The following is a 25,031-nucleotide window of genomic DNA, read 5'->3' as shown; positions in this document are numbered from 1 at the left end:
TAACACCATTGTGCCAGAGCTACTACACTCCAAACTCTCCCAGTTGACTGTACGTGAACCTCTCTGTCAATGGATCATCAACTTCCTGACTGACAGGAAGCAACATGTGAGGCTGGGAAAGCACATCTCGGACCCGCTGACCCTCAGCATAGGAGCACCGCAAGGCTGCGTACTATCCCCTCTCCTGCAACTGCACCTCCACAGACTCCTCTGTCAAGCTTCTCAAGTTTGCGAACGACACAACCCTGATTTGACTGATCCAGGATGGGGAGGAACCTGCCTACAGACAGGAAGTGACACGGCTGGCATCCTCGTGCCTTTGTAACAACCTGGAGCTCAATGCTCTTAAGACAGTGGAATTGATTGTAGACTTTAGGAGAGCTCCCCCTCCCCTCCCCCACTCACCGTCAACAACATCACAGTCACATCTGTGGAGTCATTTAAGTTCCTTGGAACCATCATCTCCAAGGACCTTAAATGGGGGGCCACCATCAATTCCACAGTCAAAAAGGCCCCACGGAGGATGTACTTCCTGTGGCAGCTGAGGAAACATCTGTCACAAGCAATGATGGTCCAATTCTATACTGCCATCGTAGAGTCTGTCCTCACCTTCTCCATCATGGTCTGGTCTGGCTCAGCCACCAAGCACGACATCCGGAGGCTGCAATGAATCGTTCGATCAGCTAATTCACGTGTTTAAACTATAATGTTTATTCTTAATGTTTTAAGCTTTATTCTTAATTGTTTACCGTATGATCGTGTTGTTACTTACGAGCGGAGCACCAAGGCACATTCCTTGTATGTGTACATACTTGGCCAATAAACTTATTCAAAGCAATTCAATTTAATTCAATTTATATTTTATGGTTTTCACTTCCAGTACTCTTGAATTGCTTGTTTCTCTTATGGCTGGTCCTAATGCTGCTATTCATTCTTCTGTTGACCACACAGCGCAAGTTACAGTGCATTCAGAAAGTATTCAGACCCCTTCACTTTTTCCACATTTTGTTACGTTACAGCCTTAGATTTAGAGATACAGCACGGAAACAGGCCCTTCGGCCCACCGGGTCCGCGCCGCCCAGCGATCCCCGCATATTAACACTATCCTACACACATATGGGACAATTTTTACATTTGCCCAGCCAATTAACCTACATACCTGTACGTCTTTGGAGTGTGGGAGGAAACCGAAGATATCGGAGAAAACCCACGCAGGTCACGGGGAGAACGTACAAACTCCGTACAGACGGCGCCCGTTGTCAGGATCGAACCGGAGTCTCCGGCGCTGCATTCGCTGTAAGGCAGCAACTCTACCGCTGCGCCCGGCACGGCATTTTATTTTAAAATGGACTCCATTTTTTTTAATCATCAATCTACACACAATACCCCATAATAAAAAAGCAAAAACAGGTGTTTAGAAATTTTTGCAAAGTAATTAAAAAGAAATAACTGAAATATCACATTTACATAAGAATTCAGACCCTTTACTCAGTACTTTGTTGAAGCACCTTTGGCAGCGATTACGGCCTCAAGTCTCCTTGGGTATGACACTACAAGCTTGGCACACCTTTATTTGGGTAATTTCTCCCATTATTCTCTGCAGATCCTCTCAAGCTCTGTCAGGTTGGATGGGGAGCGTCAATGCAAAGTTATTTTCAGGTCCCTCCAGAGATGTTCGATCGGGTTCTAGTCCGGGCTCTGGCTGGGCCACTCAAGGACATTCACAGACTTATCATCAACAAGCTACTGGTCCAGCCCCCCCTCAACCGGAAGTGCCGGCTCCTCCTTAGCTGATGACCTGAACTCTTTTTATGCACGGTTCGAGACGGGTAACATCACCCCTAACTCGCCGTCTAAAAACAACACCGACAGCTGGCTAGCGAGGCTGGAGGGGGATCCACCGCCGGGGATGTGCACACATTCTCGGTGTCCGAGCACGACGTGAGGAGGGCTCTGACGCGTGTGAACACGAGGAAAGCTGGAGGCCCAGATGGTATATCTGGGCGAGGACTAAAGTCTTGTGCTACTCAGCTTGTTCCAGTGCTCACCACAATATTCAACCTCTCCTTGGCAAAGTCCGTGGTCCCTGCATGCTTCAAAAGATCCATGTTGTACCGGTGCCAAAGAATGCCTCTCCAGCTTGATTAAATGACTACCGATCGGTGGCCCTCACCTCGGTTGTCATGAAATGCTTCGAGAGACTAATCAAGAAGCACATCTGTGCCCTCCTTCCTCGCAACATGGACCCACTACAGCTCGCCTACTGGGAGGAGGTGGCTGATCTGGCACTCTGGTGTCAGGACAATAGCCTCCTCTTGAATGTCACTAAAACTAAGGAGCTGATTGTGGACTTTAGAAGGGCTCAACATCCAAGGACGTACACGCCACTGGAGATAAATGGGTCTACTGTGGATAGGGTGAGCAGTTTTAAATACTTGGGAGTCCACATCACAGAGGATCTGACATTGGCAACGCACATTGCCGCACTGGTGGGTAAGGCAAAGCAGCGCCTTTACCACCTTAGGCAGCTGAGGAAATTCAGAGTGTCTCTGAGGATCCTTCATTGCTTCTACTCTGGGGCTGTAGAGAGCATCCTGTCTGGCAACATTACAGTCTGGTTTGGGAACAGCTCTGCCCAGGACAGGATGGCCCTGCAGAGAGTAGTGCGTTCGGCAGAACGCACCATGGGAACTACACTCGCCCCCCTGCAGGACCTATACATCAAGAGGTGCAAATCCAGAACAAGCAAGATCATGAGGGACCCCTGCCACCCCAGCAACGGACTGTTCCAGATGCTACGGTCAGGCAAACGCCTCCGCTGTCACGCTGTGAAAACGGAGAGGATGAGACGGAGTTTTTTCCCACAGGCCATCAGGACTGTTAACTTTTATAACTCCAGGGACTAAATTTTGTCTTCTCTATATTAACTTTATTTATATGCTGTAACTAATTCTTTTTTGTGCACAATCCGCAGGCATTGCCACTTTCATTTCACTGCACATCGTGTATGTGTATGTGACAAATAAACTTGACTTGACTTGTCACGAAGCCACTCCTGCATTGTCTTGGCTGTGTGCTTAGGGTCGTTGTCCTGTTGGAAGGTGAACCTCCACCCCAGTCCGAGGTCCAGAACGCTCTGGAGCGGGTTTTCATCAAGGATCTCTCTGTACTTTGCTCCGTTCATCTTTCCCTTGATCCTGACTAGTCTCCCAGTTATTGCCACTGAAAAACATCCCCACAGCATGATGCTGCCACCACCGTGCTTCACCATAGGTATGGTATTGACCAGGTGACGAGTAGTGCTGCTTGGCATTCAAGCCAAAGAGTCCAATCTTGGTTTCATCAGACCAGAGAATCTTGTTTTTCCATGGTCTTTTAGGTGCCTTTTGGCCAACTCTAAGCAAGTTGTCATGTGCCTTTTACTGAGGAGTGGCTTCCGTCTGGCCACTCTACCATTAAGGCCTGATTGTTGGAGTGCTGCAGATATAGTTGTCCTTCTGGAAGGTTCTCCCATCTTCACAGAGAAACTCTGGAGCTCTGTCAGAGTGACCATCGGGTTCTTGGTCACCTCCCTGACCAAGCCCCTTCTCCCCTGGATTGCTCAGTTTGGCCGGGCGGCCAGCTCTATGAAGAGTCTTGGTGGTTTCAAAGTTCTTCCTTTTAAGAATGACGGAGGCCACTGTGCTCTTCGGGACTTGCAATGCTGCAGAAATTGTTTTATACCCTTCCCCAAATCTGTGCCTCGACACAATCCTGTCTCGAAGGTCTACGGACAATTCCTTCATCTTCACGGCTTGGTTTTTGCTCTGACATGCAATGTCAACTGTGGGACCTTATATAGACAGGTGTGTGCCTTTCCAAATCATGTCCAATCAATTTAATTTACCACTGGTGAACTCCAATCAAGTTGTAGAAACATCTCAAGGATAATCAATGGATCCTCCACCTATTGTCGATTATCTATTGAAACAGGATGAACCTAAGCACAATTTTGAGTGTCATAGCAAAGGGTACATGTAAATGTAATATTTCGGTTATTTCTTTTTAATTACTTTGCAAAAATTTCTAAACACCTGTTTGTGTTTCTTCATTTTGGGGTATTGTGTGTAGATTGATGATTTTTTAAAAATGAAGTTAATCCATTTAAAAATAAAGCTGTAACGTAGCAAAATGTGGATAAAGTGAAGGGGTCTGAATACTTTCTGAATGCACTGTATCTAGTCATTATTGCAAAATGTTTGATGAGATTCAATTGGCTGCATTTCTTGTATTAGAACAGTAATTACATTTCTTTTTTTTTTTAATTGTAAAATAGAATTGGGTCACATAAGGCTATGCACAAATATAAATGTTTTTCTTTCCCATCAAATATGAAGTTGCATCTTAGATGACAATATTACTTAATCTATTTACTTATTGAATTCCATAATTATTTATCTTGGGAAAATATGATAAGTTCTATGTGCTAAAATTCCATTACCTGAAAAGGACACTTTAAACATGTGACATTAGTAGTCACTGTTTTCATGTGGCTGATTACAAACTTTTAAATTGGACTTTTAAGCTTTCTTGACAAAGATGAGATGGTACACAATACTGATAAACAGCCAAAGGATCTGTTTTTGTTTGGCAGTTAATTATGGGTTGAAGGTACAATTATTATTGAATGAAAGTTTGTAAATTAGTTACCCATACCAGTAAAGTGCATGTGTTTTGTTTAGCCATATTGAAGGAAGCCCCGATAAATTTTGATTCCATTCACATAAATATATTGCAAGTGTATTCCCTAAAGCCAAGCAGATAAGCACCTAATTGGCAGGGTGCTTTTGAAATCATAGGAATATTCAGTGCTTTCATAGAATCAGGAACATACATGATTTGATTGTGCACTTTGATTTTTCTGAAGTAATTTTAATTTAAAGTTTTTTTTAAATCATGAAAAGTGACCACAACAACATTGTGGAAGCATTTTATTATCTACTGTGCATCAAATATCTGTATTCTTTAAAAATATACATTACTAGTTCGTTAATAAATTCTTATGTTTAATTCAATTTTTAGTAGAGTCATGCAGCACGGAAATAAGCTCTTCGGACTAACTCATTCATACCCCATCTAAGTTAGGCCCAGTTGGCCCAAGCCCCTCGAAACCTTTCCTGCCCATGTATCTGTTCAAATGTCTTTTAAATGTTGTTATTGTATCTGTCTCAGCTACATCCTCTCTGGCAGCTTGTTCCATTTACCCACCACCCTTTTTTGGGGGTAAAAATGTCCCTCAGGTTCTTATTAAATCTTTTCCCTCTCACCTTAAGCTGGGCCCGCTTTGATTTCCCTACTCACCTTATCTATTCCCCATGATTTTTTTACACCTCTATAAGATCACTCCTTAGCCTCCTGTGTTCCAAGGCTACATAGAGTATTCGGCCGCATTATGCATTTTTGGTCACCGTGTTGTAGGAAAAATGCCACCTAGATGGAAAGAATGCAGAGAAGAATTTTGACGGTGTTGCCAGAATTTAAGGGCCTGAGCTATAAGTAAAGGTTAGCTTGTCTAGGACATTTTTCCTTGGACAATTGGAGGCCGGGAGTGAGGTTGACCAAAACTGAACACAATACTCCAGGTGTAGCCAAGAACAATGTTTCGTGCAACTGCAACATAAGTACCCCAACATTTTCCTAACTGATGAAGGCCAGCATGCCAAAATCCTCCTTTACCACTCTATCCACTTGAAACGCTACTTTCAAGGAACTATGTACTTGCACTCCTAGACCCCTCCACTCTCCAACACTCCCCAGGTGCCTGCCATTCAATGTGAAGGTCCTTCTCTGGTTTGACTTCCCAAAATACAACACCTTTTACTTATTTGAATTAAACTCCATTAGCCAATTATCATCCCACTTGCCCAGCTGATCAAGATCTCACTGTAATTCTTGACAACCATTTTCACCACGAAGATAGACACAAAAAACTAGGGCAACAGCGGGTCAGGTAGCATCTCTGGAGGGAAGGAATGGGTGACGTTTCGGGTCGAGGCCCTTCTTCAGACCACCTATGTTAGTGTCATTGCAAACTTAGTAAACATGCTGTGTACATTCTCATCCAAAAAGAGGTATCACAGGTCAAAACAGAAGCAGGATGCTTTCTTGTATTTACTACATATATGTAACATTCTAGTTTCATTAATTACTCAACTACCCTGCAGAATGTATAAAATTGTTTGGATGGCAGTTTATAAAAACTGGTTTGCGTATTGGAGCTAGAAGACTAAGGAAGTGAAGAACAGGATTTATTTTTGCTACAGCTTGTATGCAAATCTTCAGTTCAACAAAATAAAGTGAAAACTTAAATCTATCCTAAAAGATTATGCATCCTGATGGATTTTATCTATAGAAATGGGTAAGCATCGTAGGAGACATACCGAATATCCTTGATCTTCTGATGAAGAATGTGGCCCAGAAGATCTCTTGATTCAGTCTTTTAATGTCAACTTCCAACATATACTTCAGCACTCTGAAGTTAATAGGTCCAGTAATGCCTGCTTCATACTTGGTAATGGAGATGGGATAATAGTTTGTCCCTCTGATTTCATATGGTACATATTAACGGTGTGCCAAACCTTTTGAGTTATATTGAGAGGAAAAGATAAAGCACTAAAATTGATATTTGTGTATAAAAAAGTGATAATTTGACTGCTAGCTATGAAAGTATATTCTGAACATGTTATAATGTTTTTGTTCTTGGCAGGTGGACTCTCCCCTTAATTTGAAACATCCCCATGATTTGGTGGTTTTTATGAGACAAGAAGCTACAGTTGACTATCTCAAAGAGTTGGAAGTAGGTTGAAAATTTTAATTTTATCTGATATGTATGAAATGATGGAAGGTGTATTTGTAAAAAGACAGATTAAGATGTTAAAACACATCTGTAAACAGGGATTATAGTATTATACCATAGGTTAAAGAGAAATAATGAAGCAAATTAATATCTGGTTAGCAGGCTGAATAATCTTGTAAACCTATCCATTGCAACTTTTATTGAAAGCAAAATACAGTATACTCGGGACAAGTAGCCTTTTACCTGGAATGAGAAACTTCATTTGTTGGATTTGATATAAACCAGCATCTGCAGTTTCTTGCTATACATCATCTGATGGATTGTTGGTCTTCTTTTAGAATTGGGAAAATTTATAAGAAAATTGGTTCTAACTTTATTCCACTTTTGATAAAAGATCACACACCTGGAGTGTTACATCTGTTTCTCTCTCTATGAATGCTGCCCGACTTGCTGAGTGCAGTAAATCTCTGATTATCCACCAGACAATTGTTTGGACATCTGGCTAACCTGGGCCCTATTTCGAACATTCCTTTTAAACCCATAGGGACTGGATTTCCCATGCTCCTTTTAAACCCACCAGAGGATTGTTTCCCATGCCTTTCAAATGCATCTGGTTCACTGCTAAATTTATTAACTAGTATATAACATCTTATAAAAAGAACTGAATTAAAGATAAGATGGGTTCTTCATAATCAGGAAAAAACAAGTCCATCACCACTGAAGTCTCAAAGGTGCAGGATTATGAGTTTTGGTGTATTTTCAGCATTTCCTTGTTTTAATTTCAGATTTTTAACAGCTGCAGTGTTTTTCTTCTTTTGTAATCTCTGTGAAGTGGATTCTTCTGTTATTATGTTTTTACAAATAATATCACTAAACTTGTTTTCTTGTCAATTTTGAATAGTTGAAATCATGTTTGATTAATGGCCCCGTTAAAACTGTACCATCAACTGCTCAAATTGTAGATCCATTTGCTCTGCAGATTTAGATTTGCATAGCTAAAATTCAAATCCAGACATGAAGTATCATGTGAATTCATGATGCAAGGGGATAGATATTCAGCTAAACCTGACAAACCTGTATCGAATTACAGACTTGGACACATAATTTCAATGTCCTTCCAGGTAGGAGACAAGAGAACCTACTGTGAGACTTGAAGGCATACATTTTGGTGTATTAGCTGCCTATTAACTGCATCATTTCATAGCAGGAGATGGAAGTATTTTTCGGCGAAGTTGCAGGTTTAAAAAAATATTAGCAAGGTCAACACACATTCTCGTGGTTTCAGTAACCGCATTAAAAATGGGAGTCAAGTCAAGTCAAGTCAATTTTATTTGTATAGCACATTTAAAAACAACCCACGTTGACCAAAGTGCTGTACGTCAGGTCAGGTACTAAGAACGAACATACAATGGCACACAAACCTAACAGTACATACATAAACAGTTCACAGCACCCCATCAGAGGGCCTCAAACGCTAGGGAGGATATGTCTTACAAACAGTGGGTCACTTGAGCAATCTTGAGTGCATGATGTTCATTTGAAACTAGAATACCACCTTTAATGTGCAATTTCAGAGCTAAAAATCGGTGTTCCTTTTAAGAGTTACCGATGTGACTTTTATAAACAAAGTGAAAGAGTAAAGAAGAAAGATTAGTATAAACACTAATAAAAAATAATATATTTTAAATATTTTGTTTAATTCTTTGTAAATTAACTTTCCTTTTTGACATTAATTTGGTAAGTAAGTCAATAAATAACTTATGGCAAAGATTGTTTGATGAAAATAAATGATTTTTCACATTTTGGAATAAAGATGATATTGCCAATCCTATGAAAATCTCAAGTTGGCTACAGTTTCTTTTTTTGTAAGTTGCAATCTAAAATGTTTATTACTAATTTTGCTGATTCTTTTGCCCTTAAGGCTTTTGAAGTAAATTGTTATACTGTTAAGCCACATCTAAAATTATCCCACTAAACCACATCTAAAAACAACCTTATTTACCGAGGAAATGTGGAATTATGTTTTCATTGTTTAAAAGGTAAGCTGTGTAAAGCTTAGTGTTTAACTATTAAAACTAATCATTCACCTTCTCTGTACACAGAAACATTTAGTAGCTCAGAAAATTCATATAGAAGAAAATGAAGATCGGGACACAGGTTTGGAACAGAGACATTACAAAGAAGATTCCGACTGCATTAAAGCTAAAGTGCCTCTTGGGGACCTTGACCTTTATGATGGAACGTATATTTCCTTGGAGAGCAAGGATATCAGGTTTTTGTTCTTTTTTTTTTATATAGGAAAATATGTTTTTAAAATACTCTTTGTTTAGCTTGAGTATCTTGAAGTGGACCATTTGCCAGCACGAAGGCAATCTGTCCCCAAGCTGCTGCTGGCCAAAAAGGTTTCAAGTCTAACTTGCATTGACTAGTGTTTGATATCTTCTGTTTCTACCCTGGTCCTGGACTCTCCACTAGTGGAAACATCCTCCCCACATTCACTCTATCCAGCCCTGTGGTGTGGGTAGGTTGTCTGACTAATAGGAAATGTAGAGTGGTGGAAACAGTGTCTTTAAATATTTTTAAGGCAGTGATTGTTGCATACCCAAAAAACAGTTAAAAGGTTGTTTGGTATAAGCAAGATTACAATTGGCTCAGCCGTGTTCTTACTGAATGGCAAAAGAGGCTTAAGGGGCCTTCTCCTAACTTGCACAATTGTATGTAATTTAGTTAACTGTTATTTCTCAGTGCCATGTTTGGATTAGATAATGGCTTTGCTGCTTTGTTCACAATTGTGTTCCGGTCTAGTTTTTTGCATTCTAGACATTCTGAAATGTCCTAAAGGTTTTTTTGGATCCCATCTAGCCAATGTGCCCAACTTCTGTGATTGCCTGTGTTTTTATTAATAGTCATGTACATGTATAGTTCAAACATTTTTTTGTACTTATTCACAGATACCCCGCATAAGTAAGTAGCTTTTATTTTAACGCTTCTTCAGTTTCTTTTAAAAAATGAGTTTGATAAATTGTTCTTTTCTTCCAGCCCTGAAGAGTATATTGACTCCAAGACCCCATTACCTCCAGATCTACAAATGCCAGAATGTACAAAAATAATGGAGCTTCCATTTAGTATTCATGCCTTTCAGCACTTGCGGGTAATTTTTTTTTTAATTAGTTAGAGTATTTTAGAAATGGCATATCATTTTTATTTCCTGATGATTGTAAACTAAAATTATACATAATTAGATTTGTACAGTATGTTTCATGTAATTTCTAATTATTCACAAGAAAGAGTTAATATGAATTTTTGTATTGGCGGAAGTTGAAGATAGTATTTTTTGAAAGGATAGAAAGATGTTGACGATGAAGTGACATTCAGGATCGAAGTATAAAGTTATATTTCGTATACAGGTTTTGCAAAATAAATATTTTAAACATAGAAAATAGGTGCAGGAGGAGGCCATTTGACCCTTCGAGCCGGCACCGCCATTCATTGTGATCATGACTGATCATCTACAATCAGTAACCTGTGCCTGCCTTCTCGCCATATCCCTTGATTCCACTAGCCCCTAGAGCTCGATCTAACTCTCTTTGAAATTCATCCAGTGAAGTGGCCTCCACTGCCTTCTGTGGCAGAGAATTCCACAAATTCGTAACTCTGGGTAAAAACATTCTTTCTCATTTCAGTTTTAAATGGCCTCCCCTTTATTCGTAGACTGTGGCCCCTGGTTTTGGACTCCCCAATATTGGGATCATTTTTCCTGCATCTAGCTTGTCTAGTCATAGAAACATAGATAGAAACATAGAAAATAGGTGCAGGAGGAGGCCCTACGAGCCAGCACCGCCATTCATTGTGATCATGGCTGATAGTCCCTTCATACTTTTATACATCTCTAAGATCCCTTGTCATCCTTCTAAACTCCAGTGAATACAAGCCCAGTCTTTCCAATCTTTCCTCATACGACAGTCCCGCCATCCCGGGGATTAACTCGTGAACCTACGCTGCACTGTCAATAGCAAGGACGTCCTTCCTCAAATTAACTGCTAATACTCCAGATGTGGTCTCACCAGGGCCCTATACAACTGCAGAAGGACCTCTTTACTCCTATACTCAAATCCTCTCGTTATGAAGGCCTACGTGCCATTTTATATGCATCTTTGAAACCATATTTTCTCTGAATATGGTTTGAAGAAGGGTCTCGACCCAAAACGTCACCTATCCATATTCTCCAAATATGCTGCTTGACCTGCTTTGTTGCTCCAGCACTTTGCATCCGTTTGTGTATTCTCCAATTCTTTGTTATACTCTTCTCTGTAAAGACCAGAGTTCCTTGGAAGTGTTTGTATCTGTTATTGGCAATGTAATTGTATGTTTCAAAAGTGATTTGAGTGGGGAAAATAGCTAAATATTTGCTACTTCCAAGTTTAGGATTTCAAAATTAAGATGACTAGTAATAAATAAAAACATTTCTTTCCAGGGTATTCAAGAGCGAATTAACCTTACAGCGCCAATATTATCAAAAGAGGATCCTATCTTTGTCAGCTTATCAAGAAGATTAGGTAGAAGTATTGAAGAAATGGGGCATAGAATTAATGCAGCTTTGCTGAAGGTATGAGTTTTATTTTAATCTTTAACTATTTATTTTATAGGCTGGTTACATTGCAAGTGCATTTGAGATAACCTGTTTATATATTCCTTTGTAACATTCCCATATTCCCTTGAAAAATGCAACTATATAGTTCACTGTCCTAATTGAAAAAGCTATATAATTAGTCATATTCCATGTGTTCATCCCAATTGCTTTGCCAGTTTTTTCAATTCACTTTCTTATCCAATTCCCTTCTGAAACTCCCCCTGAAATCAGTCTGAAGAAGGGTCCTGACCCGAAACGTCACCCATTCCTTCTTTCCAGAGATGTTGCCAGTCCTGCTGAGTTACTCCAGCATTTTGTGTCTACCTTCAATTGAAACCAACATCTGCAGTTCTTTCCTACACCCTTCTGAAACTTGTTATTCAATCTGTTTCCACCACATTTTCAAGCGGTGGAAATCAGATTTGTAGTAAGTGCATTTTTGGAAAATACCCCATCCTCTGGTTCTTTTATAATGCACATAAAATCTCAGTCATTTGTTAGTCACGCTACTCTGTGTGAAAATCTTTTTTCATGATTATGTTACCAAGACTATTCATGATTTTGAAGGGCTGGATCAGATCTTAAACTTGTGCTTGAATGAGAACAACTGGCTTTACCCAGTCTCTCCACTTACATTTTTCACCCTTAGTGCCATTCCCACAACTCGTCTCTATTTAAAATAATTGGTAAAATGATTGGAAGGGAGAGTTAGAAGAGATATGTTCACTTATGGTGTGAGGGGGAGGGGTGAAATGGGTGTAAAAGGCAAATCCTATGACATCTTAAGAACTTGAATCTGTTTTAAACTTGTTATTTGCGAACTGAAGTCTAAAAAGTGTGAATAGGCCAGATAGCCATTTTGCAGCTAATGTGGCTTCATGGTTCTCTTTTCAGTGATTGATTGACCCTTTCCTTTTTATCATAAACGTCAATCAAACTACAGGCTATGGCAGCATCTCAGCTGTTCAGGTTACAGCAATTCACCCTTACAGAATTCGCAAATCATTACCCTAAAATTCACTTTAACAGAATTTCTGTAGAATATATAAATCACCACTTTTTTCAACTCCTATTTTTGCATCCCTTGAAGTGTTGAAGTATGCTTAGGATGATGAGGGGAAAAGGAGAACATGAATTAGCTTTGATAGCTAAGGTAAAGGACAATCCAAAGAGATTCTGCAAGTATATTAAGGACAAAGGAATACCTGGAGAGAATAAGCCCTATTAAAGATCAATAAGATCATCTATTTATGGAGCCAAAGGAAATGGGCGAGGTGTTCGTGAATATTTCTCGTCTGTATTTACTGTGGAGAAAGATATGAATGCTGGGGAGCTCTGAAGTCTTGATGGGAGACCACATTATAGAAGAACAGGTGTTGGGAGGTCTGAAGACGAAGAAAGGAAGATAAATCCCCAGGACCTGATCAAGTGTATCCTAAAACATATTGGGAAGCTAGGGAAGATATTGCAGGACTTTAGCAAGGCCTTTGACGAGGTACTGCGCAGTCGGCTGGTCTGGAGGGTTAGATCACATGAGATCCAGGATGAGCAAGGCAAGATGATACAAAAATGGCTTGAAGGTAAGAGAGGGGAGGTGGTGAGAGAAGTTTGTTTTTCATACTGGAGGCCTGTAACAGTGACCCTGCGTCCCAAGGATCGGTGCAGGGACTACTGTTGTTTGTTATTTATATTAATAATTAATGTGAATATGAGTGGCATAGTTAGTAAAGTTGGTGGATGACACTAAAATTGATAGAATAGTGAACAATAAGAAAGTTACCTATAAGACTGCAATAAGATCTTGATCAATATTGCCATTGGGCTAAGGAATGGCAGATAGATTTTAATGCAGATAAATGCAAGTTGTTGCATTTTGGCAGAACAAACCAGTGTGGAACTGGCACAGTAAATGTTAGGGCCCTGGGGAGTGTTGTAGAATAGAGCGACCAAGTGATTTAAGTACACAGTTCCACGAAAGTGGCAAAACAGATGGACAGGATAATGAAAGAGTGTATTGAGCACAACTGTACAAATTGGTAAGGACATATGTACTGTACACAGTTCTGATTGCCGTGGTATGGAAATAATGTCATTAAACAGGATACAAAAAGTTTGGAGGCAAATGGGCATCATGAACGTTCGCTCAAAGGAATTGTTTTTGTGCTATAATCCAGGTGAAGACGATGTGGCTTCTCATTATGGAAAATCGTCGTATGGACCGTTTTCTGGGAAAATCATCGTAGTCATATCTAGTCATATTGTTTTCTATCTAATTAAATGTTTGGTTATTTCTCCATTAATGTGTTAGGCCCAAGGATAAGAGCTAGAATGGGGTTCTCCCCTGCAACTTCTCACAATATTGATTTTACATATATGGAAAAGAGGAGTTTTGTTGGAAAGTGATGATGTGTTTGTTAGATTTGTCGAAAATGGTGGTTAAAGCAGTTTAATTTAATTAGCATTTTGATGGCATTCTCCAAGGAAAAGTTTCATAAATATTTGAGGGGGTTTTAAACACATTCCCTAATTTTACTGACATTTTGCAAACATAGTTTTATAGCTAAGTGTATATCAAATATTTTCTCTGTCTATTCAATCGCGTTGTCATGCAATTTTCTTAAAGACAAAATATCAAAGAGGAATAGATTACTTTCTGCTGAATTTAATGTGACCACATACCTTAAAACGATTCTAAAATCTGTCATTTGAATGTTATCACCAATTATGGAATGTTTTTAACATTCTACCCAAATTATATCAAGTTTAATGCTTTAATATGTTTTTCCTGAATTTGCGTAAAACATTTTAGAATTATGTATCTAAAATAATATTATCTGTGGGGTTTTTTTAATTCACCCTTGCAAGTTTTAATGATCAGGATTTTAATCAGGATAAAGTGGAAGGAATTGTATTGTCAGATTTCAAATATCCAGAATTATACAAAACAATATTTTTTTTCTGTTGCTGTTACTTTAGTATTAATGCTGTGTCCATTTTTCAATATTTTTTTAGAATACATCTTCATGGGTGTTATATAACTTGGCTTCTTTTTATTGGAGGATGAAAAATGAGCCATATCATGTAGTAGAATGTGTTATTCGGGCACTACACTTTTCCCCGCGGTAAGTCTCCCCAAAAATTGGGAAAAGATTCTATTAGATCTTTGCTACCTACAGTGTGGGTATGTTCTACTTGATTTCTCCCTCAGCTAACATGACCAAGGATATAATGATCACTTGCATGTCTCGTTTGCTTTCTGTAGAATGACCAATAACGACTGACTTTTTAAAACAAAAGTAAATGGCTTATTGGCTGTTACGGCAAGTGGATTGGTATTTAGAAATAGACAATTATTGATATAATTGCTCAGTTGTTAGTCACAACCTGAATACTATGTACAGTTTTTGTTTCCTTAACTAAGAACAGTTTAAGTGGCAATGTAAGAAGCATATAAGAGATTACCTTGGCAAATTTCTAGTATGAGAGAGATGAGAAGAATGATAGGTCATGCTATTGAAATGCATATGATCCCAAGGACGTAGGACAGACTAGATGTTGCGTGTTTCCACTTGTGAGAGGGTCAATTAACAAGGGCATGTGATTACAAAATGAGGGAGCAGACATTTAAAACTGTGGGAATTTCTCACAGGGTAGTGAATCTCTGCAATTCTATCCCGAAGCTTTGGCGGCTGGACCTCTAGATGTATTTAACAGGAAGGTAGATCATTTTTTAAGAGGTCATGAAATTGAAGGCTATGAAACTAGCAAAGAACAATTGAGGCCTGAGATAGATCAGCTATATTTGTGTAGAATGTCTGGACAGACCTGAGGAGCCAGGTGGCCTACTCCTCTTTCTTCATGTTCTTGCCTACGCCACACACATAGAAGTTCTTTTGTTCATGGTTATAGAAGGACGGCAGGTTTGAGAAATTTTACAGTTGCTATTGGACTTTAATATTCTGTTTACGGTTCTTTTGTATAGCAGAGGTCTCATCAGTTTGGTCCCAATTTGATTGCATACTCGAGGTTTGGAGCATGTATTATATTTTAGCAGCAGTTGTTCTACCTGTGGCAGGAGGGAAGTGCACTATGTGCTACGGGTCAAGAATGTAGGTCAAGAAAGATGCAAGTTGTCAACGCAGAGTTGGGCTTTAACGAGCTAGATATGCCGTGTTTTAAGACCTTTAGTGTTTTCGTGTGCCCAACCCGCCAGCTGACAGAAGTGATAAAATGCAGAGTAAGTATAATTAGCTGCATAAAGAGTTAACTTATGCTCCATTGCTTTATGTTTACTGGAGAAGATAAAGGTTATGGACTACTATGAATCCATCATATCTATTTTGTCAAGGAAATGTAGGCCAAAATAAATGGTTAGAACTATTTTTAATCTTAAGCCTACCAGATTTACAAAACTGTAATTTTATAAATATTGCTGTATGTACAGATCCATAATTGGACCTATCAAAATAAATTATGTTTGCGCTAGGTGCTACTATACATAATAATACATGACTTCATATTTGAGAAAATTTGTATTGATGTGTTGAAAGCAGCAGCTGTACTATTTCGTTTCTATCTCCTGAAGCAATGTGTGACAAAATTTATTGACTGAAAGTACAGAGAAATTAATTTCATTTGAGTTATATTATGCAATATCTAAATTAAATCAATTGGTTGTGTACATTTTCTTCAACAGGCAACATAAAGATATAGCATTGATGAATTTGGCCAACGTTTTGCACCGGGCCCATTTCTCAGCAGATGCAGCCATATTGGTTCATGCAGCACTTGATGTATCCACTGACTTTCTTACAAGTCATTATACTCTTGGAAACATTTATGCTGTAAGTACACTGAATATTTTAGCAATTTGCTTTCCATTGATTTCAAATACTTTCACAGTTCTGTGCAGCACTTTTCATTATTTTATTATAGTAACTTTTACATAAAAACAAGTTGTGAGAGGGAAGAGAAAGACTTCTGTTATATGGATTTGTTTGATTTTTATTGGAATTGTGCATTGTTTTTGAAGATTTATTGTGAAGTACCCAAACACCCAATCTGTTTGATTCCCTATAACTCTAATCAGTATTTATGGTGTTGCCACAAAAAATTCTGAAGCGCTTTATTTACCACGTCATTTTAAATGGATTTTTCTTTGGTTGCTCCAGTCATAGAAAGAGCATTGGTATTTTTCAGCTGCAGTAACAGTTTGGAATACCTAGAAAAGTGCTTTGGAAAATCATATTGTATACTTTCAAGTGGGTTCTCTTCCGTTATGTTCCAATTAAAAGTTGATCAATTAAAGGAAAATGACAACGGTAGGATTGAAGCAAAGGGAACATATTTGTTGGTTTTGCTGATTAGGTGTTCGTTAGCATGTACAATATATCAATGTAGTTCGAGCCAACAGTCAAAGAAGCAAGAAAATTGAACTTGGAAGAGAAAGATTGCATTCTCATTCAACCAAGGTTAGGGGGTCCTTTTTCTGTTTCCCAAGTTCTGTTATTGGTATTTGTTTATTATTGTCACGTACCAAGACACAGAGAAAAGTTTTGATAATGTGCTATCCAGTCAAATCATATATATACATAGCTTGAATGTGCAAGTACAATAAGAAATGCTAAGAGAAAAATAAGAGTGCAGAATATAGTGTTACAGTAGTATAGTGCTGCAGTTACAGGAAAATGTCCACGGCAATAAGGTATGTTGGAAGATCAGAACATCCTAGCTTATGGGAGGACCATAAGTGGTCTGCTAACAGTGGGGAAGAAGCTGTTCCTGAATCCAATGGAGAAATTGCAGATCGAGTAAGTGTGAGGTGTTGCACATTGGGAGTCAAATGTAAGGGGAAGGTATACAGTTGATGGAAAGGCCCTTAACAGCACAGGTGTGCAACGGGATCTTGGAGTCCAGGTACATAGCTCCTTGAAAATGGCAATACAAGTTGATAGAGTGATAAAAAGGCATATGGTATGCCCACCTTCATTGGTTGGGGCCTTGAGTATGAGTCAGAAAGATGTCATGCAGCTCTAGAATATTTTCCTGTAACTGCATGTTTTCTCATTTTACTCATTCTGGTAAGGGTTGTTAAGTGGCAAGTAACATTTGAGCTACAAAATTGCCAGCAATTACCATCTCTACTGAGAGTCTAACCATCTGTCCTTGACGTTTGGTGAATTACCATCACAAGGAAACTCAACTGAAACAACCTCGTAAATACGGGTGTGGACGAGAGGCTAGGTATCCTGCATGAAGTGACTCACATAAAATCACAAAGCCGTTCCACCCCAACAAAGCATGTCAGGTGTCTTGATGGATTACCATCCACTTACTTGGTGGTGGGGGGAGGGGGGGGTGAAGGCAGCTTGAGCAATATTCAATGCACAACATCCTCCAGAACAAAGCAGACAGTTGAATGACATCCTTATCCTTCCCCCTCACTGGAACATGTTAGTCATGAACTTTGAGTATTTGCCCTTTAAATGACTTTAAAAGTTAGATGTAAACTTACCCAATAATAACAGCTCCCAATTTACTCTTCCTAGCTCCTGCCTCATAATGCTGTAATCTGCCTTACTCCAATGTATACCTTCCCTCAAGGTCCAGACTTATCCTTGTTCAAAACTGTCTTAAAACCTATGGAGTTCTTCTTCTTTCGTATGTCAACTACAACAATCAGAAGTGGTCATTGGTGTTTCAGAGTACCGTAGTTGATGGTTTGCTGCAAATTTTGGCAGTTCCATAGAACTGCCCAGGGTGGACGACGAGGACGTAAAGCAGCTCCCACCCCACCTATGGAGTTGAGATCACAGTTCACAAAATGCTCTTTCAACGTCATCAGTCACCTGGCTAGGCTAGTTTCCCAATGCCAGGTCTAATATGGTTCCTCCTTGAGTAGGACCATCCATATGCTGTGTTAGGAAACCCTCTAGGATATACCTAACAAATTCTGTTTGCCCCATTTAAACCCTTTGCACTAAGAAATCATGTTGAAATAATGGAGCAAGGGAGAATTATAAATGCATTGCAATGAAGAAATTGGGATCCAAGCATCATGCAGAGCAGTGTGACATAATGTAGCCAGGTGTCCAGGGATTTTATTTTCATTACGGGATGTGGGTTTGTTGGAAAGACCAGTGTTAATTGCTTATCTCCTAATTTCCTTAAGAAAGTGTTGACAAGCTGCGTAATTGAATCATTGTAATCCTTCTGATAAAGGCATTCCCAGAGCACTGTTGGAGTAATCCAAGAAGGAATGGTCAAATATCAATTTGTTTGCATGTGCTGGTTATGACATATGTGTGTACGATACGATAGAACTTTGTTCATCCCAGGAGGAAAATTGATCTGCCAATAGTCGTAAAAACATAAAATACATGAAACATGAAATTAAAGTGATGAGTGGAAAGGATTGCGAATGTGCAAAGATTGGGGTGGGAGGGGGGGAGTCAGTCTACGTCTAACCCCATGACAGAAGGGGGAGGAGTTGTACAGTTTGATAGCCACAGGGAGGAAGGATCTCCTGTGGCGTTCTGTCCTGCATCTTGGTGGAACCAGTCTGTTGCTCTCTTGTATAAGTTAGAAGTCCCAGGTTGAGGGGAAATGGGGAGATTCAGTGAAGGCACATCATAATTACAGTGTTTCTCATAAATGGTGTATATTGCAGCTATTAGACACAATGATGAATGAATGAATGTTTATTGGCCAAGTATGCATATACAAGGAATGTGCCTTGGTGCTCCACTCACAAATGACAACACAAACATACAGTTAACAATTAAGAGTAAAGCATAAACACATCAAAACAATAAGGATACAACATTACGGTCTAAACATGTGGGTGACAATAAACCAAAGCAAAAAAGAGACTACAGACTTTGGTTATTGAGTAGAACTACTACTCGTGGAAAAAAAGCGTTTTTTATGTCTGGCTGTGGCTGCTTTGACAGTCCGGAGTCGCCTTCCAGAGGGAAGTGCTTCAAAGATTTTGTGGCCAGGGTGAGAGGGGTAAGAGATGATCTTGCCCGCTCGCTTCCTGGCCCTTACAGTGTACAGTTTGTCAATGGGGGGAAGGTTGCAGCCAACAACCTTCTCAGCTGACAGAACGATCTGTTGCAGCCTCCGGATGTTGTGCTTGGTGGCTGAGCCAAACCAGACCATGATGAAGGTGAGGACGGACTCAATGAGAGCAGTATAGAATTGGACCATCATTGCCTGTGGCAGATTGTGTTTCCTCAGTTGCCGCAGGAAGTACATCCTCTGTTGGCCCTTTTTGACTGTGGAGTTGATGGTGGCCCCCCATTTAAGGTCCCTAGAGATGATGGTTCCAAGGAACTTAAATGACTCCACAGATGTGACTGTGGTGTTGTTGATGGTGAGTGGGGGGAGGGAGGGGGAGCTCCTCGAAAGTCTACAATTAGTTCCACTGTCTTAAGAGCATTGAGCTCTGTTGCGATGGCACCAGGACGCCAGCTGTGTCGCTTCCCGTCTGTAGGCAGATTCCTCCCCATCCTGCATCAGTCCAATCAGGGTGTTATGGATGTTAGGTGATGTTAGGTGTTTGAGAATGCTTAAGATAATGAAGCTGTGTTTAATTTTGAATGAAAGATTAAATTTGTGTTTTTTTTCCAGATGTTGGGAGAGTATAATCATTCGGTACTCTGTTATGATCAGGCATTGCTTATAACTCCTGGCTTTGAACATGCATTGAAAAGGAAGCATGCTGTTTTGTGCCAGCAGAAGCTGGAGCAAAAATTAGAGGCACAGCACAGGTGTGGTAGAATGGAGAAGTAAAAATGTTTTACTGTAGAATATAATGGCAGATTTTCCAATGAACATTCCTGTTTTATCCATAAAATTCTTTAGATTTTCCGTGTATCTGATACTTTTTTGTCAACTGGCTGTTATCCAGCTACTGTTGAATATATTTAACTCTTTGAAATGTGGTTCTACTCTGTCATTGGCTTGCTGCAATTACTTTTGCTGCTTTTGCGGGGGAGTCTGGTGGAAACTTAATTTTCTGTTTTACCATTGTGCATGTAACTAATTCCAATTGATACATTTTATACTTTTTTAACAATTGTATGTAAAATATATTTTTAGAATAGAAGCACTGTTCCCAATCCTGCTAAAATATTGTGAAAAGCTGCAATTTGAAATGTTAATATGGCCCAAAAGTAAATTCACACCTTTGTGCGTGTCACAGTTTCACCCCATTTACACTTTGCCGTTATGATTAGTTCTATCACGTTGTTTCATATATTTAGATCTCTGCAGCGGACGTTAAATGAACTGAAGGAGTACCAGAGGCAACATGATAATTATTTGAGACAGCAGGAATTGTTGGAGAAGCACAAAGTCATGCAAGACCAGCAGCTGCTGAGAAACATAATCCATGAAACACAAATGGCAAAAGAGACTCAGCAAGGTAAATTCAATCTTTTGTTTTGAATAGTGCAATATTTTTGTGGGTTGTGCAGAAATCCAGAATCAGTAAATCCATATAGCAAGCCATATTCTGAGAAATATTTTAAATTTTGTTCCGTACTTGGAATGTGATTATCACTGACAAGGCTGACAATTGTTACCTTGATAACCATTAAATCTCTGCAGTCCAGGCAAGGTACTTTCAAACCAAAACTATGTAAAAAAAAAAGGAACCGCAGATACTGGGTTACAAAAAAAAGACACAACATGCTGGAATGACTCAGCGGGCCAGGCAGTATCTCTGGAGAACATGGATATGTGACGTTTTGGGCCAGGTCCCTTCTTCAGACATTGTGGGAGGAGTGGAGGGGGAAGCTGGAAGAGAGGAGAGACACGAAAAAGCCTGGCAGATAAATGATAGAGTGGGAGGGGGGGGGGAGGTTGATAGGCAGATGGTACTCCAATACTTTGTGTCTTTTTTTATTTTCAAACCACTCTTAGGTGGGGAGTTCCAGTGTTTAGATTCAGCTGTGATGGAACGGTGATATGTTTCCAACTGGGCATGATGTGTGTCACAGTGTTCCAGGTGGTATTCCAATTGCACCTGCTGCCTTTGCCTTCCTAACTATTAGAATATTCCTTGTCTCAATGCTTCTTTAAATGCAATTTTGAATTTTCAGATTCCCTCTTCAAATGCCTTTAGGTACAAGTTGTAAAACAAAGTAGTCACTTTTAATATTGTCATCTCCCCAAGGTTAGGTTGATTTATCTTTGTAGGGAAACATTTCAAAAATAGCGGAGGGATCGAATTTAAACAAAAGAACGTCTGGAAGCATTTTTTATCGTCTTTTTGAATAACTCCAAAGTATAATGCCATTTGAGGTGATTAGCAATAAAGAGATTAGTGAAGTGCTACAACACAAACAGAATTAGTTTTAAAATCTTTATCATATAGATTTAAATTTATCGATTGCTTTGCCATGTTAGGTAATAAATTATCTTGGAGACAATATATAGCTGTCTATTTTCAAAATGGGACACACAGTGCTGGAGGAATTCAGCAGATCAGGCAGTACCTCAAGAGAACATGGACAGGTAACCCAAAACATCACCTGTCCATGGTCTCCAGAGGTATTTCCTGACCCGCTGAGTTACTCCAGCACTTTGTGTCCCTTTTTGCAAACTAGCATCTGCAATTCATCGTTTCTATTTTCCAGGAAAAAATCAGATGAGAAATGTACATTGTAAAATATGTACATTGTTAAATATAAAAATCTGTGATACTCCAAAATATAAGATTAGTAAAGTTATTCAAAAATGAAAAGAAAATTAGGTCAGATTTTGTTTTAATTTTCTAGGAAACCATCAGATTTGTCGTTGGATTAACAAGCAACAAATTTTATACTGCCAATGGGATCGTCCTGTGCGCTACACCAGAGGAGACCTATTTGACGCAGTTGAACATGTACAGGTATAAAGTTAAAAATATGAGCATCTTCAGGAATTTGCAAGCTGTTGCAATTTGCACGCAAACCCAGACACGCAAACAATAATGCTAAAATGGGTCACTTTGATGTTGACAGTGCTGTTATATTGGGAATGAATTCCTGCCTTTCCCACTGTAACGAATTGCTCTTTTGTTTGGTGAGGAGAGCTGTATGAGGAAAAATATTGGGGAGACCAGGTGAGTGGTGCAGCCACTCAAGGCTGAGGTGTGGAGCTCAGGGGTGCACCTTGTCCAGCACAGTGTGTGTGACCCTTTGTTGGTAAGTGTGGCACTTCTTTCACTTGTTGACAGAATGGCCAGAACCTACGATAGGGGTATGGAGAGAAGGCAGGTACAGGTTACTGAGCTGGATGATCAGCCATGATCATATTGAATGGCGGTGCAGGCTCGAAGGGCCGAATGGCCTACTCCTGCACCTATTTTCTATGTTTCTATGTTTCTACAGTCTTTCTCATCTGTTGAATGTTATGAAAACTGCTATCTCTCCAAACCTGAAAAGTCATCTGTCCATATCGTTCCACAGGATTGGTTGAACCCACTGAGTTCCTCCAGCAGTTTCTTGTTAGCTTATTTGCCATCTTATTTGATCCTAACTCCAAATGACATGAGTTGATTCTCAGCCATGTTTTCCTTTATTTTTCCGCTTTAATAAAGTTAATTTGGCACCTTTCCTAGAAAGCGTATCCGAATTTGTGATATCAGAGGAGGTACATTATTGTACCATTCGGTGATTATTTTAGAATTTTGGAGCATTATGCTGTCTCCATTTTTGTTTTTAACATGAAAAGTAAAAAATAATATATTGCCTCTTTTAGTTTGGTGACGATAGTTCTACCTCCAATATGATGCCTGTTGAGATGAAATTTGCAGCAAACGTAACGTGGAGCAGCATGAAGCAGCAGTATCCAACACCACCAGCAATTCGATCCGTGCTGAATATATGGGGAAAGGATTTCTCAAATTACAGTGTAAGTGGAGGTGGGGGAAGTGCATGACAGTGCATGTTGTCATTTTTTGATTCTTCCCATATCATGTACTTATGTCGATAGGGTGTTTATTATGAAGGACCCATGTTCATTACCAAAAAAACACATTTCGGAAATATCGATTTCCAGGATTTTTGTTTTTGCATCAATTCGGGTATACATCCATTAATTTTCTTTCCCATTGGAATTTGAGTTACTTTTTTATAATCTGACGTAGATTTTATTTTTTATTGAAACTATCTTATTTTTTTTTAAATGAAGGGTTACAGGACAGATGTGGAGCTTGCTTTGGCTCCAAGCTATGAAACCTTGGTGTACACCGGCAGTAAGTCTGCCTGCCTCTTGATATATAGTATTCTGCATTGGTATAATCACAGCAAATGATTTATCGTGGTCTTTTTTATGAACTCCAAGGTAGAGAATCACTTTCAAATATGCTGCTGTGCAGAATAATAGGGCATTTTTAGTATTTTTGTTCAATCTGTAGTGCACTAGATTTCATTTTTATATTTTCCTTCTTGCTTTCATAGAAGAACAAAGCAATTATACAGAAGTCTCTGCAGCTTGCGTTGGTGTACCTGGTCAAGCCTACTACAAAATGGTGAAACAGGATGTACATTTTAGTTCAGTTTAGTGAGACAGCGTGGAACAGACCCTTTGGCCCACCGAGTCCGCACCAACCATTGATCACCCATACACTGGTTCTGTCCTATATGCTTGAGAAAATTTACAGAAGCCAATTAACCTACAAACCTGCACGCCTTGGAATGTGGGAAGAAACCAGAGCACCAAGAGAAACCCAACACAGTCACAGAGAGAACGTACAAACTCTGTGCAGACAGCACCCGTAGTCAGTATCAAATCAGGGTCTTCACCGCTGTAACGCAGTAACTCTACTGCTGTGGAAATGGGGAGAAATATGAATAAATACTTCCTCATAGGTTATTTAGACTTTCATTTGAACAGAAATATTTGTTCATTTTTTTCTTTTATGTAGAAATTTAATGGAAAAATAATCGGTTGATTTCAACCAGAAAAGATGAAATTACAGGGGAAAAACTGTATTAAAGAATGCAATATTTGTATGTTGTTTATAATGGCAGGATATATTATGGCCGAAAAGATTGGACTGTATGCGCACATATCCCACACTTCCCAGTGCAGCTGATCTACCAACGTACTTTCTACCTCCAGAATACAAAGGTTTTAGGTAAAGAAGTGGATGAATGTGGAACGTCCTGTTTGGTTATAAATAGTATTTTGTAAAATACTGGGGTTACACAAAATTGAAAGTAGTTTACTGAACAGATAACACAATGATAATGTAGTGCAGATGTGTTTTCAAGAAGGCATATATACTTTCTTGATATTTTGTCAGTAAAAGTTTTGGATTATATTATAAAACTGATTCATGTTGCATAAACATTAAGTGACATTTGACAAGTAACAGTTAACATCTTTTAATATGCTTGTTTCGTCAGAAAATATTTAGCTTTCCAAAGTAAAACACTAATATCTTCTAGGAGCCACAGACAGTGTTGACAATTACCCATCTTGTGTCATGTACGACAGTGCATAAATAATTTGGTGACATGATAGTGTGGTGACACCTGGTGGCAACCCAAGGGCAGAACGAACCATCGG

The 25,031-nt window shown here is 39.3% G+C and overlaps 1 protein-coding gene across 1 annotated transcript in view; it reads left to right on the top strand.

The window, feature by feature from the left end:
* The window catches only part of ttc17 (tetratricopeptide repeat domain 17), a 72,637-nt gene that overhangs the window by 5,797 nt on the left and 41,809 nt on the right, over positions 1-25,031 (top strand). Inside the window, exons 2-12 of the mRNA XM_078415286.1 lie at positions 6,746-6,835; positions 8,938-9,107; positions 9,875-9,986; positions 11,310-11,441; positions 14,478-14,587; positions 16,162-16,309; positions 20,100-20,239; positions 20,735-20,895; positions 22,253-22,365; positions 23,217-23,369; positions 24,491-24,597. Of these exons, the coding sequence (XP_078271412.1) occupies positions 6,746-6,835; positions 8,938-9,107; positions 9,875-9,986; positions 11,310-11,441; positions 14,478-14,587; positions 16,162-16,309; positions 20,100-20,239; positions 20,735-20,895; positions 22,253-22,365; positions 23,217-23,369; positions 24,491-24,597 (1,436 nt within the window). The remainder of the gene's footprint in view (positions 1-6,745; positions 6,836-8,937; positions 9,108-9,874; positions 9,987-11,309; positions 11,442-14,477; positions 14,588-16,161; positions 16,310-20,099; positions 20,240-20,734; positions 20,896-22,252; positions 22,366-23,216; positions 23,370-24,490; positions 24,598-25,031) is intronic.

Source organism: Rhinoraja longicauda, chromosome 18 (assembly GCF_053455715.1).
Source record: "Rhinoraja longicauda isolate Sanriku21f chromosome 18, sRhiLon1.1, whole genome shotgun sequence".
Taxonomy (NCBI): Eukaryota; Metazoa; Chordata; class Chondrichthyes; order Rajiformes; family Arhynchobatidae; genus Rhinoraja; species Rhinoraja longicauda.
The sequence above is the reverse complement of the archived record's forward strand: the minus strand, read 5'-3'. Positions and strand labels throughout refer to the sequence as shown.